A 12,652-nucleotide genomic window follows, 5' to 3' on the forward strand; every position below is an offset into this window, starting at 1 on the left:
TAGAGTAATTCCTTTTTGTTTGTTTGTTTGAGATGGAGTCTCGCTCTGTCACCAGGCTAGAGTGCAGTGGCATGATCTTGGCTCACTGCAACCTCCGCTTCCTGGATCCAAGTGATTCTTGTGCCTCAGCCTCCTGAGTAGTTAGGATTACAGGCACGTGCCAACATACCCAGCTAATTTTTGTATTTTTAAAAGAGATGGGATTTACCGTGTTGGCCAGGCTGGCCTCAAACTCTTGACCTCAGGTGATCCGCCTGCCTCAGCCTCCCAAAGTGCTGGGAGTACAGGTGCGAGCCATCACGCCGAGCTCGGTGATTCTAATTAGAGTGATTCTAATTTGGTGAATTGTCACCTCTGGCTTCATGGGTGTTTTTCTGTATCTCCTGACCAACCTGTTTTTTGGTGAGAGCGAGCGGTAGTGAGCCAGGAGTAAGAGCAGGCTTACCACAGCTCCACACCATGTGGTTTATCAAAGAGCTATATTTTTTCTTTAAATCTAAAACATTCAGGAAAGTGAACAGTCCCAACTTACAAGTGACTGAATTTTCTGACTATAAAAGAGAAAAGAGAGTAAGCTTAAATTTCTGGCAAATGTTTTCTATCTCCTGCCAAGGCTCCCAAATGCCAATCTTAACTCATTCGTCCCCTGAGCCCTCAATTCCATTAATCCAACCAGACCCACCTACCTGTCCCCTTCAAACCTAGACTCTGTCTTCAACCTCATACAACCGTGTCCAGATCTCCAACTGAAGCTCATTTCTGAACCAAAGACTTGCAGGGATCAAGGCATGACCATTTTTAAAATCTCTGCCTATCAGCTTCTTCCTTTACCCCCAATCTCCACATTTCTTTCATCTTCATCATTGATTCTCCTCTTCCAGTTTTCCCTAAACATCTTTGTAAAATGCAAAGTCCTTCAGGTGCTGCTAGGACAATCACAAATGGATTACAACAATGGATGAGGTTACAAGGGAATCCTGTCCACCCTTCCATGGACACAGAGAACTTCTGATGTTCCATTTACTGTCCAGAAACACCAAGGCAATGAGCAACCCTCTCTACAATGGCCAGATGTAGATCTAGGTCAAGATCTAGATATAAAAAGAACTGTACCACCACAAGGGCTCCAAAATGTCCCTCCATTCTCAATCCTGGTTTCTTGCAAACTGTCAGAAAAGTTGCTGAAATTTATCTAGGGATTCAAACTAAGAAAGAAAGAAAGACAAGAAAGACAAGACAGACAGAAAGACAGAAAGAAAAGAAAAGAAAGAAAAGACTGTGTCTTTCTGGTTGCTCCAGTTATACTATGGAAAGGCCTAGTAGTATCAGCTCAACTCCAGCCCCCTACAGTAGCGGGGACCAACCCCAAGGCCACAGACCAGTACCAGTCTGCGGCCTGTTAGGAACCGGGCCACAGCAGGAGTGAGCAGCGGGCAAAAAAGTGAAGCTTCATCTCTGTTTACAGTCACTCCCCATCATTAGCATTACCACCTGAGCTCCACCTCCTGTCAGATCAGTAGTGGCATTAGATTCTCATAGGAGCATGAACCCTGTTGTGAACTGTGCATGTGAGGGATCTAGGTTGTGCACTCCTTATGAGAATCTAATACCTGATGATCTGTCACTGTCTCCCACCACCCCCAGATGGGACTGTCTAGTTGCAGGAAAACAAGCTCAGGGCTCCCACTGATTCTACATTATGGTGAGCTGTATAATTATTTCATTGTATATTACAATGCAATAATAATAGCAATAAAGTGCACAATAGTCATCGCAAAACCTTCTCCCCTTTAGAATATATCACAAACTAGAAAGTATACATCCCCTGGACCCTGGTCCATGAAAAAACTGTCTTCCATGAAACTGGTCCCTGGTCCCGAAAAGTGTGGGAACTACTGCCCTACAGTTTTCAAGACATGAGGTGACTAATTGACAAAACATAGCTGCACTGACCTCACCTCAACTGCCAAGAACCACAGGCCTCATCTAGATCCATCCCAATATCTGGGGTAATCTTGGCTAAACTCTTCCAAATCTCAATTTTCTAATGTTTTCATAGAGAGGATTAACACTGCTGTTTCCTAATAGGAGTATTACACTAAATTAGTAGACATGCAAACTTATGGAAACAGTTATGAACAGGTTTCTGTACATTTATTTCATAATTAGAATACTGTCTTAGACAAAACTTTATTGCTTTTTTATTTCTTCTGTGTTTCCATATTTTCATATTAGCATGACAACAAAACTAGGTTCTTCTGTTTCTCTTATTTAGGTAAGCATCATCTGATGACAAGGTTGTGGGGTTTTTTTTTAACGTAACTGTGCCTAGCAGAAAATCTACTTGTAAATGGGCATTCAAAAGATGGCTGTATGACTGAAATACTGAGCAGAAAATTATCCCTTACTTATTTTGTATATAATTTCCTTATAACCAATCTCTCTGGTTATATATCTTTCAGGTTGAGTTATCAAGGATAACCTACAGATAAATGATAATCACTGGTTATAAGAGTTTCTAAAATATGTTGTTTTTATGCATGTATCAAGACACTTTTTGGAAACTGGTAAATCATAGCAAAGAACTTTTCTACCACTGGTTCCCAGTTAAAAACTGGGCTGTTTCGGCTGGGCGTGGTGGCTCACACCTGTAATCCTAGCACTTTGGGAGGCCAAGGTGGGCAGATCATGAGGTCAAGAGATCGAGACCATCCTGGCCAACATGGTGAAACCCCATCTCTACTAAAAATACAAAAATTAGCTGGGTGTGGTGGCGGACGCCTGTAGTCCCAGCTACTCGGGAGGCTGAGGCATGAGAATTGCTTGAAACTGGGAGGCAGAGGTTGCAGTGAGCCGAGATTGTGCCCCTACACTCCAGCCTGGTGACAGAACGACACTCAGTTTCAAAAAAAAAAACTGGGCTGTTTCTAGCTATAGCTTTAACCATAGATTGTCAGAGATGCTAACACTTGATTCCTAATAGTCTTATTTCCCCCAAATAAAATAAAAAACTTAAGACAGAAAGATAAAAACAAGATTTAACTTATATTCCATCACACAGAGAAACCAGGAGCTCCTATTTCTTAAGGGTTTTCTTTCAATGTGGAAATTTTTCATAGAGCAAAAGAAAAATAAAAACAAAATGTGGTGTGCTCACATTTTTGAGAAGTGATGCTAAAAAGTTTTTTTTAAAAAGACACGCATATCTATAGAACAATTGTTATGTGTAAAATTAAAAGATAGAATCACAATTTTACACTGTGTTACAACCCACAAATATCTCATTTGTTGCCCAGACTTCCCATTTCTGAAGTTGAAAAATACTTTCAATTGGATACCAATCTGAAAATGAAAACAAAAATAATTTTTTAAGTCTGTTAAGTCCTCCTTGTTTGGTTATGTGCCACACTGTGGTAACAAGTGATTCATAGGACCTACATTCATATGAAAAAAAACCAAACTAAATTATGTTTAAATTATGTTTTCATTCTGGGACCTCAAAATACCAAAATACCAACCTTTAGATGTACTTTAGAATGTATCACAAACTAGAAAGTATATATACTTTTGGCTGGGTGCAGTGGCTCATGCCTGTAATCCCAGTACTTTAGAAGGCTAAGGTGAGCTGATCACGTGAGGTCAGGAGTTCAAGACCAGCCTGGCCAACATGGTGAAACCCCATTTCTACCAGAAATACAAAAATTAGCTGGGCATGGTGGCGGGCGCCTGTAATCCCAGCTATTCAGGAGACTGAGGCAGGAGGATCGCTTGAACCCGGGAGGCAGAGGTTAAAATGAGCTGAGATTGTGCCACTGCACTCCAGCCTGGGCAACAGAGTGAGACTATGTCTCAAAAAAAAAAAAAAAAAAAAAAAAAAAAAGAAAGTACACATACTTCCTAGTATATACTTCATATATACTCAGACCTCCTCAATCAGATTCTGAGGGTGAACCTTAGCATTTGCATTTCTTAAGATGAATTTAAGTTTTTCCAAAATATACCAACCCTGCATGCAAATGAGGACAAAAATCTGGATAAACATCAAAGAATTATTTAATCTAATATCCCTATCAAAAAAAAGTAGATAGTTGCCTTCGATTTTTTTTTGTAATATACAAATCACTATGACCTAACAGTTTTACCTCCACCTGCCTAACAAGACATAATCATTATTGCCAAAACAATGTTAAGTACTGGTCCAGCACATCTCTCATCATAAAAAAGCCAACAAAGATCCAAACCCAGGCCGGATGTCCAGACTTCAGCATAATAGCAATCCCTCCCAAGGACAAAGCCAAAAATAGATCCTGAGCTAAATGGGAATTCCTAGCACTAAGATCCATCCTTATAAGCCCTTTCCGGGGATATGCATTTTAAATGGTTTGCAGAAGTATGTTACCTGAACAGGTTAACATGGCATATTCATCAAATGAATAAATTATCAACAGGTAGAGGGCAGGGCCCAACAAAAGTAAGTCATACCATGGCAACTTTGGACAGAAAACAGAGAAACTACAAAAAAAATGTACTGGAATAGATGAGTATTGAAGGCTAGAGTGACAAGATATAAACTAAATTCACTTCCTTTACAAATGCATAGGTCAGTAGGTGGAACCAGTGACAAGATTTTTAACTAAAAGATATGTGGTCCTAAATTACTGAGACTGTTTTTTGTTAAGCTCACACACTTCTCTACATATATAGGGATACATGAGAAAGTGTAAGTGAGAAAATTCCACTAAAATAGGATGAATGTGTAACAAAATCCAATACCAGGCTCGATAAATCTTGCAATCATAAATTCTATGGATAGTGAAATACTCTGCATCATCACACCCAGACCAATGGGAGCATTATACATGCGTTACTTTTTGTACTCAAAAAGATGAAGTATATAACTGTCTACTGTACCATGTCATTTGAAAACACTAGAAAATTCTACAGCAATCCTTCAAAAGTTTTCAAATAAATACCCTGTCCATCTTAAACCTGAAAAGCACTTCAAATTGCTAACATTTAATTTCTTGTTGACTGTAGATATTGTCATTTCTGTTTTCCTTGTAAAAGGATGCTAAATAAGGCTGCAAGAAGTGACTGCTACATTAACCAAAATTATGCACTGCCAAGCTGTCTCCAGCATCAACTCCGAAAGATAGGAAAGGATCAGAAATCCAATTTCCTACATGAAAGTTGAAGCATTGCTTCTTTTTTTGTTCTCTTCTGTGGGATTCTTCCATTGTCCTCCCAAATGTGACAGTTTGCAAATACCCACATCTAGAAGCATATTCTATGAAAGAAAAGATGCCAATTTTAAAACTTGAGAAAGGACTTTAATTCTGTAGGCAAAGGTTCAGCAAATCAGTTAGCACTAATCTTGACCAAATGAGTGAGTCAGCCTTGTCACTGAGAATTTTTTTTTTAATTTAGATGAAATTTCACATTTAAAAACATGGTAACTCCAAGCATTCTACCAAGAACAAAGAATAAGCATTGAAATAGTCACTTACAAGGACTTAACGACTTGTATTAAACACATTTTATACTAAAGTACTAGACGGTGTCTCTAGTTCCTTTTAGCTCAAACCTTCCTTAATTCTTCGAATAACTTCACCAGACTATTCTTTAAGTTTTAGTAATTACAAACAGAACCTGAATGAGAAAAAAAATTCAGAATTAAAGTTGTTATCAGTAAGCCTAATTAAACAGTCCAGACAGAAAGATGGCAGTAGAATAAAGCATTCTATATTAGGAGAAGGGACAATATAATCAGTAGTTCGCAGCCTCATGAATGAAGCATAGCATACAACAAAGTCTGGCTGGGATTTGGGTAACTAACGTGCCTACACAGGGATAGACTGTGGCCCCTATTAATGGGATACTCTACTTGAAGTAACCAACCACACTCAGGAAAACATGTCAGCCAGAGAGCGAATCCTCTAATTTTAGTGAGTCGTCTCCCTTACTGGCAGTTTTCCTACTTTCTGTCTTAAAAGGGAATCCACACACTCAACACCGCAAAATGGTAAGACATCTCCTCTCACCCCTACGTTGTGGCTCTGGCACCTCGGGGTCGCACAGAAGCCATCGTTCTGACTAGGGTGGGTTTATGCTCCCCGCTCGGGGAAGGGCCGTCTGGCTGTTTGCAGGGTGCAGGCTCCCTGCGCTGACTCTCGCTTCTTGTCCCGCAGTGGGATCACCGTGACGGACCCTTGACATGAGCACGTCTTTGACTGAAAAACCGATGCGGTCTGAGCCGGCGGGGCGGGGGAAGCGTGGGGGCCTCGGCAGGCTCAGGAGGGTGGCACTGCGGGCAGGCACCTCTGCGGCCCCAGCGAGGCGAGCAAGCCTTGCCTGAAGTTTTCCTTCCTTCCACAACACGAACCTGCCGGGCCTCCCACCCCCACCCCGCCCTGTTAGCAACAGTCACGCCGGCAGCTCACGGAAGGGCAGGGGCACAGCTCCTGGCGCCCCACAGAAGTTGGGCTCGGCGGCTGCCACAGCTGAAAGCTCCTGCAGGACAGTCGGGCCGACACCGCCTCCTCCGGGGCCAAACCTGAGCTGCCAACTTTCCCACTGCCCACTCCTCTGCGCACAGCAGCCCAAACTTTGCGGTTCGCCCACCGGCCGCACCCCGGGCGAGCGACCTTCACGCCAGCTCCGGGTCCCGCACTGGCCGCCGCCCGCGCCCCCGAACCTCCCTGCCTCCCCTAGATCCCTCTGCCTGCCTCCCCCAACCCTCGTGGGAAGCCCGCGGTGTGGGGGGTGACGGCAGCAGCCCGACCCCGCGTATCACGACTGCCCACGACCCTCGGGGCTCCGGAGAACCCGGGTGCCGGCGCCTCGGCTGCCCACTCACCATTGGTGAAGGGCTCCATCTTCCCCCCGCCGCGGCTCCTCACAGCCCGAGCGCCCGAGCTTCCTACTCCGAAAGCTGAGGCGGCCCAGCCGACTGAGCATGCCCAGCGCGGCCTCCAAGGGCTGCCAGGGAGGTGCCGCGAGGGGCGGCGCCGCTCCGCCGCTCGGTGGCTCCGCCGCTCCGGGTTTTCGTGGCGGCTGCAGAAAGAGCGAGGGAAGCGAGAGGGAAAAGCACAGTCTGACCCCCGGCGGCTCCGCCGAGAGGCGAGGTGGGAGCGGGTGCGCGCTGGGGCGGGGCCTGAGCGGGGCCGGGAAAGCCCCGCCCCGCCCCGCCCCGCCCCAGCCCGAAGTGGACCTGGCTGCGGCGCTCTCCCCGGCCGGGAATTGTGTTCGGTCACTCAACAATTGTGGAGCCCTACTGCGACCCGCCCGATCCTGGACGCCGAGACACCCGCACTGCGCCAGAAAACATGGTCCCAGTCCCAGGAGCGGACATTCCAGAAACAGACCATAATAAACACAGAAGACACACGAGTGTAAAGTCAGTGCCCCGCTGCGCATTAAAGCGGGGTGATGTGATGGCGAGTGAGTGGGGAGCTAATTTGGATGGCTTGTTGGGACAAGGCCTCACTAAGCAGGTGCCACTGAAGCCGAGGTCTGAAGGCAGAGCAGGAACCTGCGGGCGAAGGTCGCCATCCGAACTGCGAATCGCCGGTTTCCCTGGGGAGGTTGGCCGCTGAGGGATCACTTTTCGAAGGACCGAGGGAACGGGCGCTGTAGGTCTTTTCGGCAGGGACGCCCTCCCACATCATAGTGCCCCGAGAGGGCGGTGAGGAGGAGACGGAAGAGAGGGCGGGGTCCAGGGCCGAGGGCGCCCCGGGGTCCAGTCCCGGGCAGGGCTGCGGGCGCGGCCTCTAGGTGCGGGCGGATAACAAAACCCGGCGCCGGATCGCCCGGGCCGGATCACGGGCGCCGCAGGATGTGGGCAGAAGGCCTGCCTGTTCCAAGCCTGAAATCAACACCTGCGGTTCCCGGGGGTGCCGCCGCTGGGGCTCGCAGCAAGGCTCCGCGGCGCTAGGCCCGAGAAACCGAGACTCCCCTAGTCCCCCTGCCCCCCAGCTCTCGCGCCACTGCCTCCAGCCCCGAGCCACCATTGTTTCCAGTGCCAAATCGGGCAGCCCCGCTAGCCTCCGGGGCCGAACCGCCAGGGGCGCCGTGAGCCCCGAGGGGCTCTCCGGGGACGGCTTCCTTTTCCCCTCTCGGCCTGCGCATCGCCACCACCCTCGCTGCAGAGGCCGCCGCCCTCCCAGCGCGCCACCACCGCTTCCTCTGCCTCTTCCCTCCCTCAGCCCCGACCCCTGCATGGACTTGGCTCGGGCTGCGCCTCACCGCGCCTGCCAACTGTCACTCGCTCCGAGGCTGTCAACAGCGGGGCGCCAGGGACACACAAGCCGAGGCGAGCGCAAACAGCCTGCACGAACAGGGACGGCCGGGGTGGTGTTTGACCAGCCCTGGAATTGGAAACTAGGTTTCCAAGAAGTCAAGTCGAAGTACAATATTGTATTTCAAACTGTCTTGTTACTACATCCCTCACAATCCACGCTCTACTTGAAACTTCCAGTGCATACCAACTGCACTTAGAAAAAAAAATGAAACTCCTTGCCTAACTCTGGGACCTCATCAGCACATTCTCACCATGTTTTGGTCACAGAGGCCTTCATGCTGTTCCTGGAAGTCGCCAAGTTCCATCCATCATTGTTAATCATTCCTTTTGCTCGCTCCTCGCACAAGAACTGTTTCTTCTGCTTAGTACTTTGCCTACTGATTCCATCTTGTCATGTAAGTCTCAGCTCAGATGTCACCTCTGCAAAGAACCCTTGTCTGACCATACATCTAAAATAGCCACACTCTAGAAAGACTTGGCCTTGCTTTATTTCCTTCTCAGCCCTCATCGCTGTCTGAAACAGCGTTTTGGATTTGTTGTTTATCATCAGTCTCCCTCTCAAGAATGCAAGCTTTGTGAGGGCAGGATCGTAATCCTTTTTAAGCTGTATCCGCACTGCGTGGGTAAGTATACAATAAATAATTTTTGCATGAATAAGTGAAGGACGTAGTGGTGTTCAGAGTTCACTTCCACTGCTGCAAGCCCTTCCAGTTAATGACTCCATACTGAATGATGTGTTTGATCAGTACAGAGAAGGTTTCTGTATCATATGATATGTCAGAGTTGCTGTCTTCCTAATGTGTGAAAGGTCATCAGAGCCCTTGGGCTGGCCCCTTGTGCTGGCATTTCAGAACCAAAAATAGTGAACCACAGGGGCTGATGTATCCCAGTTCAGATATTATACGGTATATGCAGAGCTAGATTTTGTTAACATACTTCACACATTGTATTGCTTAAATAAGATGCTCTTCTCTATATTTTAGGTCATGTCATATTCCCTTGGAGTTATTTTTACAACCAAACCACTTAGTATAGGAGCTATTTAAAACCCCGCAGCTTGTTAAATCGCCTCCCCTCACGTCACCTGTAACCCACAGTCTGCCACGCTTTTAAGCGTGAAACATGTTACCTTGTGTTTTGTTTTAAATATCCCAGCTCTGCAGAGACGTGGTAAAAAATGCATCAGCGAATACAGGTGGATCATTATGTCTTTTTGAGGTTTCTTTGACAAAGATACAAATGATTTTTTTGCCAACCTCTTGCCTCCCGCCCCTCCCATTCCTTCACACACACGAAGACAAGAAGGACCATTTAAAGACATGTAAAAACACAGAAAATAAAATTAGCCAGGCATGGTGGTGCACACTGTAATCCCAGCTATTCCGAAGGGTGAGACTTGAGAAGCTGAGGCATGAGAATCGCTTGAACCCGGGAGGCGGAGGTTGCAATGAACTGAGATCGCACCACTGCACTCCAGCCTGGGCGACAGAGCAAGACTCATCTCAAAAAAAAAAAAAAAAAAGGCCTGGCGCCGTGGCCCACACCTGTAATCCCAGCACTTTGGGAGGCCGAGACGGGCGGATCACGAGGTCAGGAGATCGAGACCATCCTGGCTAACACGGTGAAACTCGGGAGGCGGAGCTTGCAGTGAGCCGAGATCGGCCACTGCACTCCAGCCTGGGCGACAGAGCGAGGCTCCGTCTCAAAAAATATATAAATAAATAAATAAATATGGTTTCGTATAGGAAGTAAAAATAGTAAACAAATCAAAATGTTTCAGAATCCTACCTAGGAGCAAAAGAATAATAATGAAGTTTATTTTGTTTCATTGGATACTGTTTTACGTTTGACTTTGTAGAGCCTTTTTGAGGCAACATGGTATCACAGTTTCACAGCCAAAACCCATTATGTTTTTATCTTTAACACCCGCCTATCCTCCCACACAGAACTTGCTCTTTAGTTTAAAAGTATGACACTTTAAGTTATTATGAAGTTACTATTCATTATCAAAGGAGATAATGTGACATTATCTACTATACCCATCTACTTACTGTCCTCAGAATCATTGCTGTCTACCATTTAACATTTGAAAACCATTAATTTGGAGAGTTAATTATAATACATAATAAATAGCATGACAGGAAAAATATAAGCACCGTGAAAAACAAATTGCATTTGTTTAAAGAACTGACAAACTTGATAATCAATGAATATAGGAATATTTTTATCAAAATAAAACACTTGGTATACCATAGATCAGCAAATCCCAGCCTCACATTGAAACAGATAAGGAGGGAACTACTATCTAGAGAGGGTAGAGTATTTACTCACAATCCAGGAGCAGACATGGACCGGAACTCAGGCCATCTGTGTTCTAAACCAGTGCTTCGGAGTTTTCTGTTGCCTCCCAATTTCCACAAGCAAATTGGGGTCAATGACAAAAATCCACAAAAGGGATATGGAATAGAGAGAAATATAGCTAATTTCAGCTATTAGAAGTCTATTCCATTAATCATTTAATTAAGATTCCAACTTAATTAGTTGGTATTCCATAGGGAATTTGGATTCAGCCCTACTAAATTATTTTTCTAATTATTTTGAAATAAGCAACAACAATACATTAATTCAGTGAACACATTTGAAAATGTTATTTGTTCAGCACTCTTATGGAGGAATCTGCTTCCCGCCAGGGCAAGGCTGACCATCGTGAGGTTTCCGGCCACCCTAAGGACTGAAGGAGTCGATATCTCATTACCTTTGTAACCCATTTGCAGCACACATACACTGCATTAATTAGTAATGTTCGAAGTTATACCAAATCAAGAAATGTTTAGAACACAGAAGAAAGCAGAATAATTATCTAATAAAGTTCAAGTAGAGCTTAGGCATTAGCAAAAAAACACAGCCAAATAAAGTGAAAGGTTCTTATTTGGAAAGAACAGTGATATACTAGTTCAGATTCCTTGGGCTACAAAAAAAACAAAACTCTGAGTATAACTAGTTTAAATGATACAGACATTTATGAGCTCATATAACAAGTCCAGAGATAAGACAATCTTCAGTTACAGCTCACCAACCTCATCGAGAGCCCACCTTCTCTCCACTCTTCAGTCCTCTATATGAGGAATTTCCCAAAGCCCAGACTACCATATGGTCAAAAGTTGGCTGCAGCAGGGGAGGAAGCAGGAACTTACTCTTCCGCATCTCTTTCTTGGGAGCAGGGGAGACACGTCTCAGAAATTCCCCATTAAAATTCCCTTTAGGTCTCATTTACCAAAACTATATTTGTACGTTTATAGATCAATCACTAGAAATGAAAATGAGGTTACAATTGAGACAGAGTAGGAATGGGGCTCAGCTTCACCTCACTCCTACTAGAGCATTCTTTAATGCACCCCCACCAAGCACAAAACCTACACCACTACCTCACTGATGCCTTAATGTTTAGACTATGCCTTTTACTTAAAGAATTCCAGGAACTAGGCTGGGCACAATAGCTCACACGTGCAATTCCAGCACTTTGGGAGGCCAAGGCGGGAGGATTGCTTGGGCCCAGAAGTTCAAGACCAGCGGGTACCCCACAGCAAGACCTCATTTCTACAAAAAATTGAAAAATTAGCCAAGCATGGTGGTCTGTGCCTGTGGTCCCAGCTACTCAGGAAGTTGAGGTGGGAGGATTGCTTGAGCCTAGAAGGTGGAGGCTGCAGTAAGCCAAGATCACACCACTGCACTCCAGCCTGGGCAACAGAGCAAGATCCTGTCCAAAAAAAAAAAAAAAAAAAGGAATTCCCAGAACTGCCTTAGATGACCAAGGTTGTGGAGTGTCCTAGCTAGGGAAGGAATGCTGAACAATTGATTTACAGACTTGTTGCCTCTGGCCAGCCCATAAGGTGCCTATTACTCAAGATAACATAGCAACCAGGTAATGCTGACCCGCATTGCCTACCCATCATATGCTTTGCCCAGTCCAGCCTGCATACCCTACCCCAATGTCAATTCCTGCACTTTGCCTAATAAAAAAGCTGCTAGCTCTTTTTGAGGAGTCAGTCGGGGAATTCTCTCTTTTGTGCTACCTCCCTTATGTCCCAGCATAATCTCCAATGAATGTTTGTCTGGGGAAACTGTTTTGGTCTCTTGTCAATCTCTATTGCATTGAGAGACCAAGAACCAGTGGTCAGTTAACACCACGATTGGTTTCTTAAACAAGGTACAACCTAAATGTGCTGAGTTTAGGATCGCCTTCCTTGTTTCATATGGGAGGAGAGGGTATTGGAACGAAACCATTTTCCATTCAGAAAGGAAAACGAGAGTGTCAGCTGAGGAATAGATGAAGTTCACAAATTTGGAAAGTTA

General features: G+C 45.4%; 2 protein-coding genes across 2 annotated transcripts in view; one reads left to right on the forward strand and one right to left on the reverse strand.

Moving 5' to 3' along the window:
- LNPEP (leucyl and cystinyl aminopeptidase) overlaps window positions 1-7,165 on the reverse strand; it is a 101,962-nt gene extending 94,797 nt beyond the window's left edge. Inside the window, exon 1 of the mRNA XM_007979244.3 lies at window positions 6,857-7,165. Coding sequence (XP_007977435.3) covers window positions 6,857-6,875 — 19 coding nt within the window. The 5' untranslated portion in view covers window positions 6,876-7,165. The remainder of the gene's footprint in view (window positions 1-6,856) is intronic.
- Window positions 7,166-7,433: 268 nt separating this feature from the next.
- Window positions 7,434-12,652, forward strand: part of LOC140711609 (uncharacterized) — a 130,638-nt gene continuing 125,419 nt past the window's right edge. Inside the window, exons 1-2 of the mRNA XM_073014921.1 lie at window positions 7,434-7,583; window positions 7,774-8,922. Of these exons, the coding sequence (XP_072871022.1) occupies window positions 7,434-7,583; window positions 7,774-8,496 (873 nt within the window). The 3' untranslated portion in view covers window positions 8,497-8,922. The remainder of the gene's footprint in view (window positions 7,584-7,773; window positions 8,923-12,652) is intronic.

Source organism: Chlorocebus sabaeus, chromosome 4 (assembly GCF_047675955.1).
Source record: "Chlorocebus sabaeus isolate Y175 chromosome 4, mChlSab1.0.hap1, whole genome shotgun sequence".
Taxonomy (NCBI): Eukaryota; Metazoa; Chordata; class Mammalia; order Primates; family Cercopithecidae; genus Chlorocebus; species Chlorocebus sabaeus.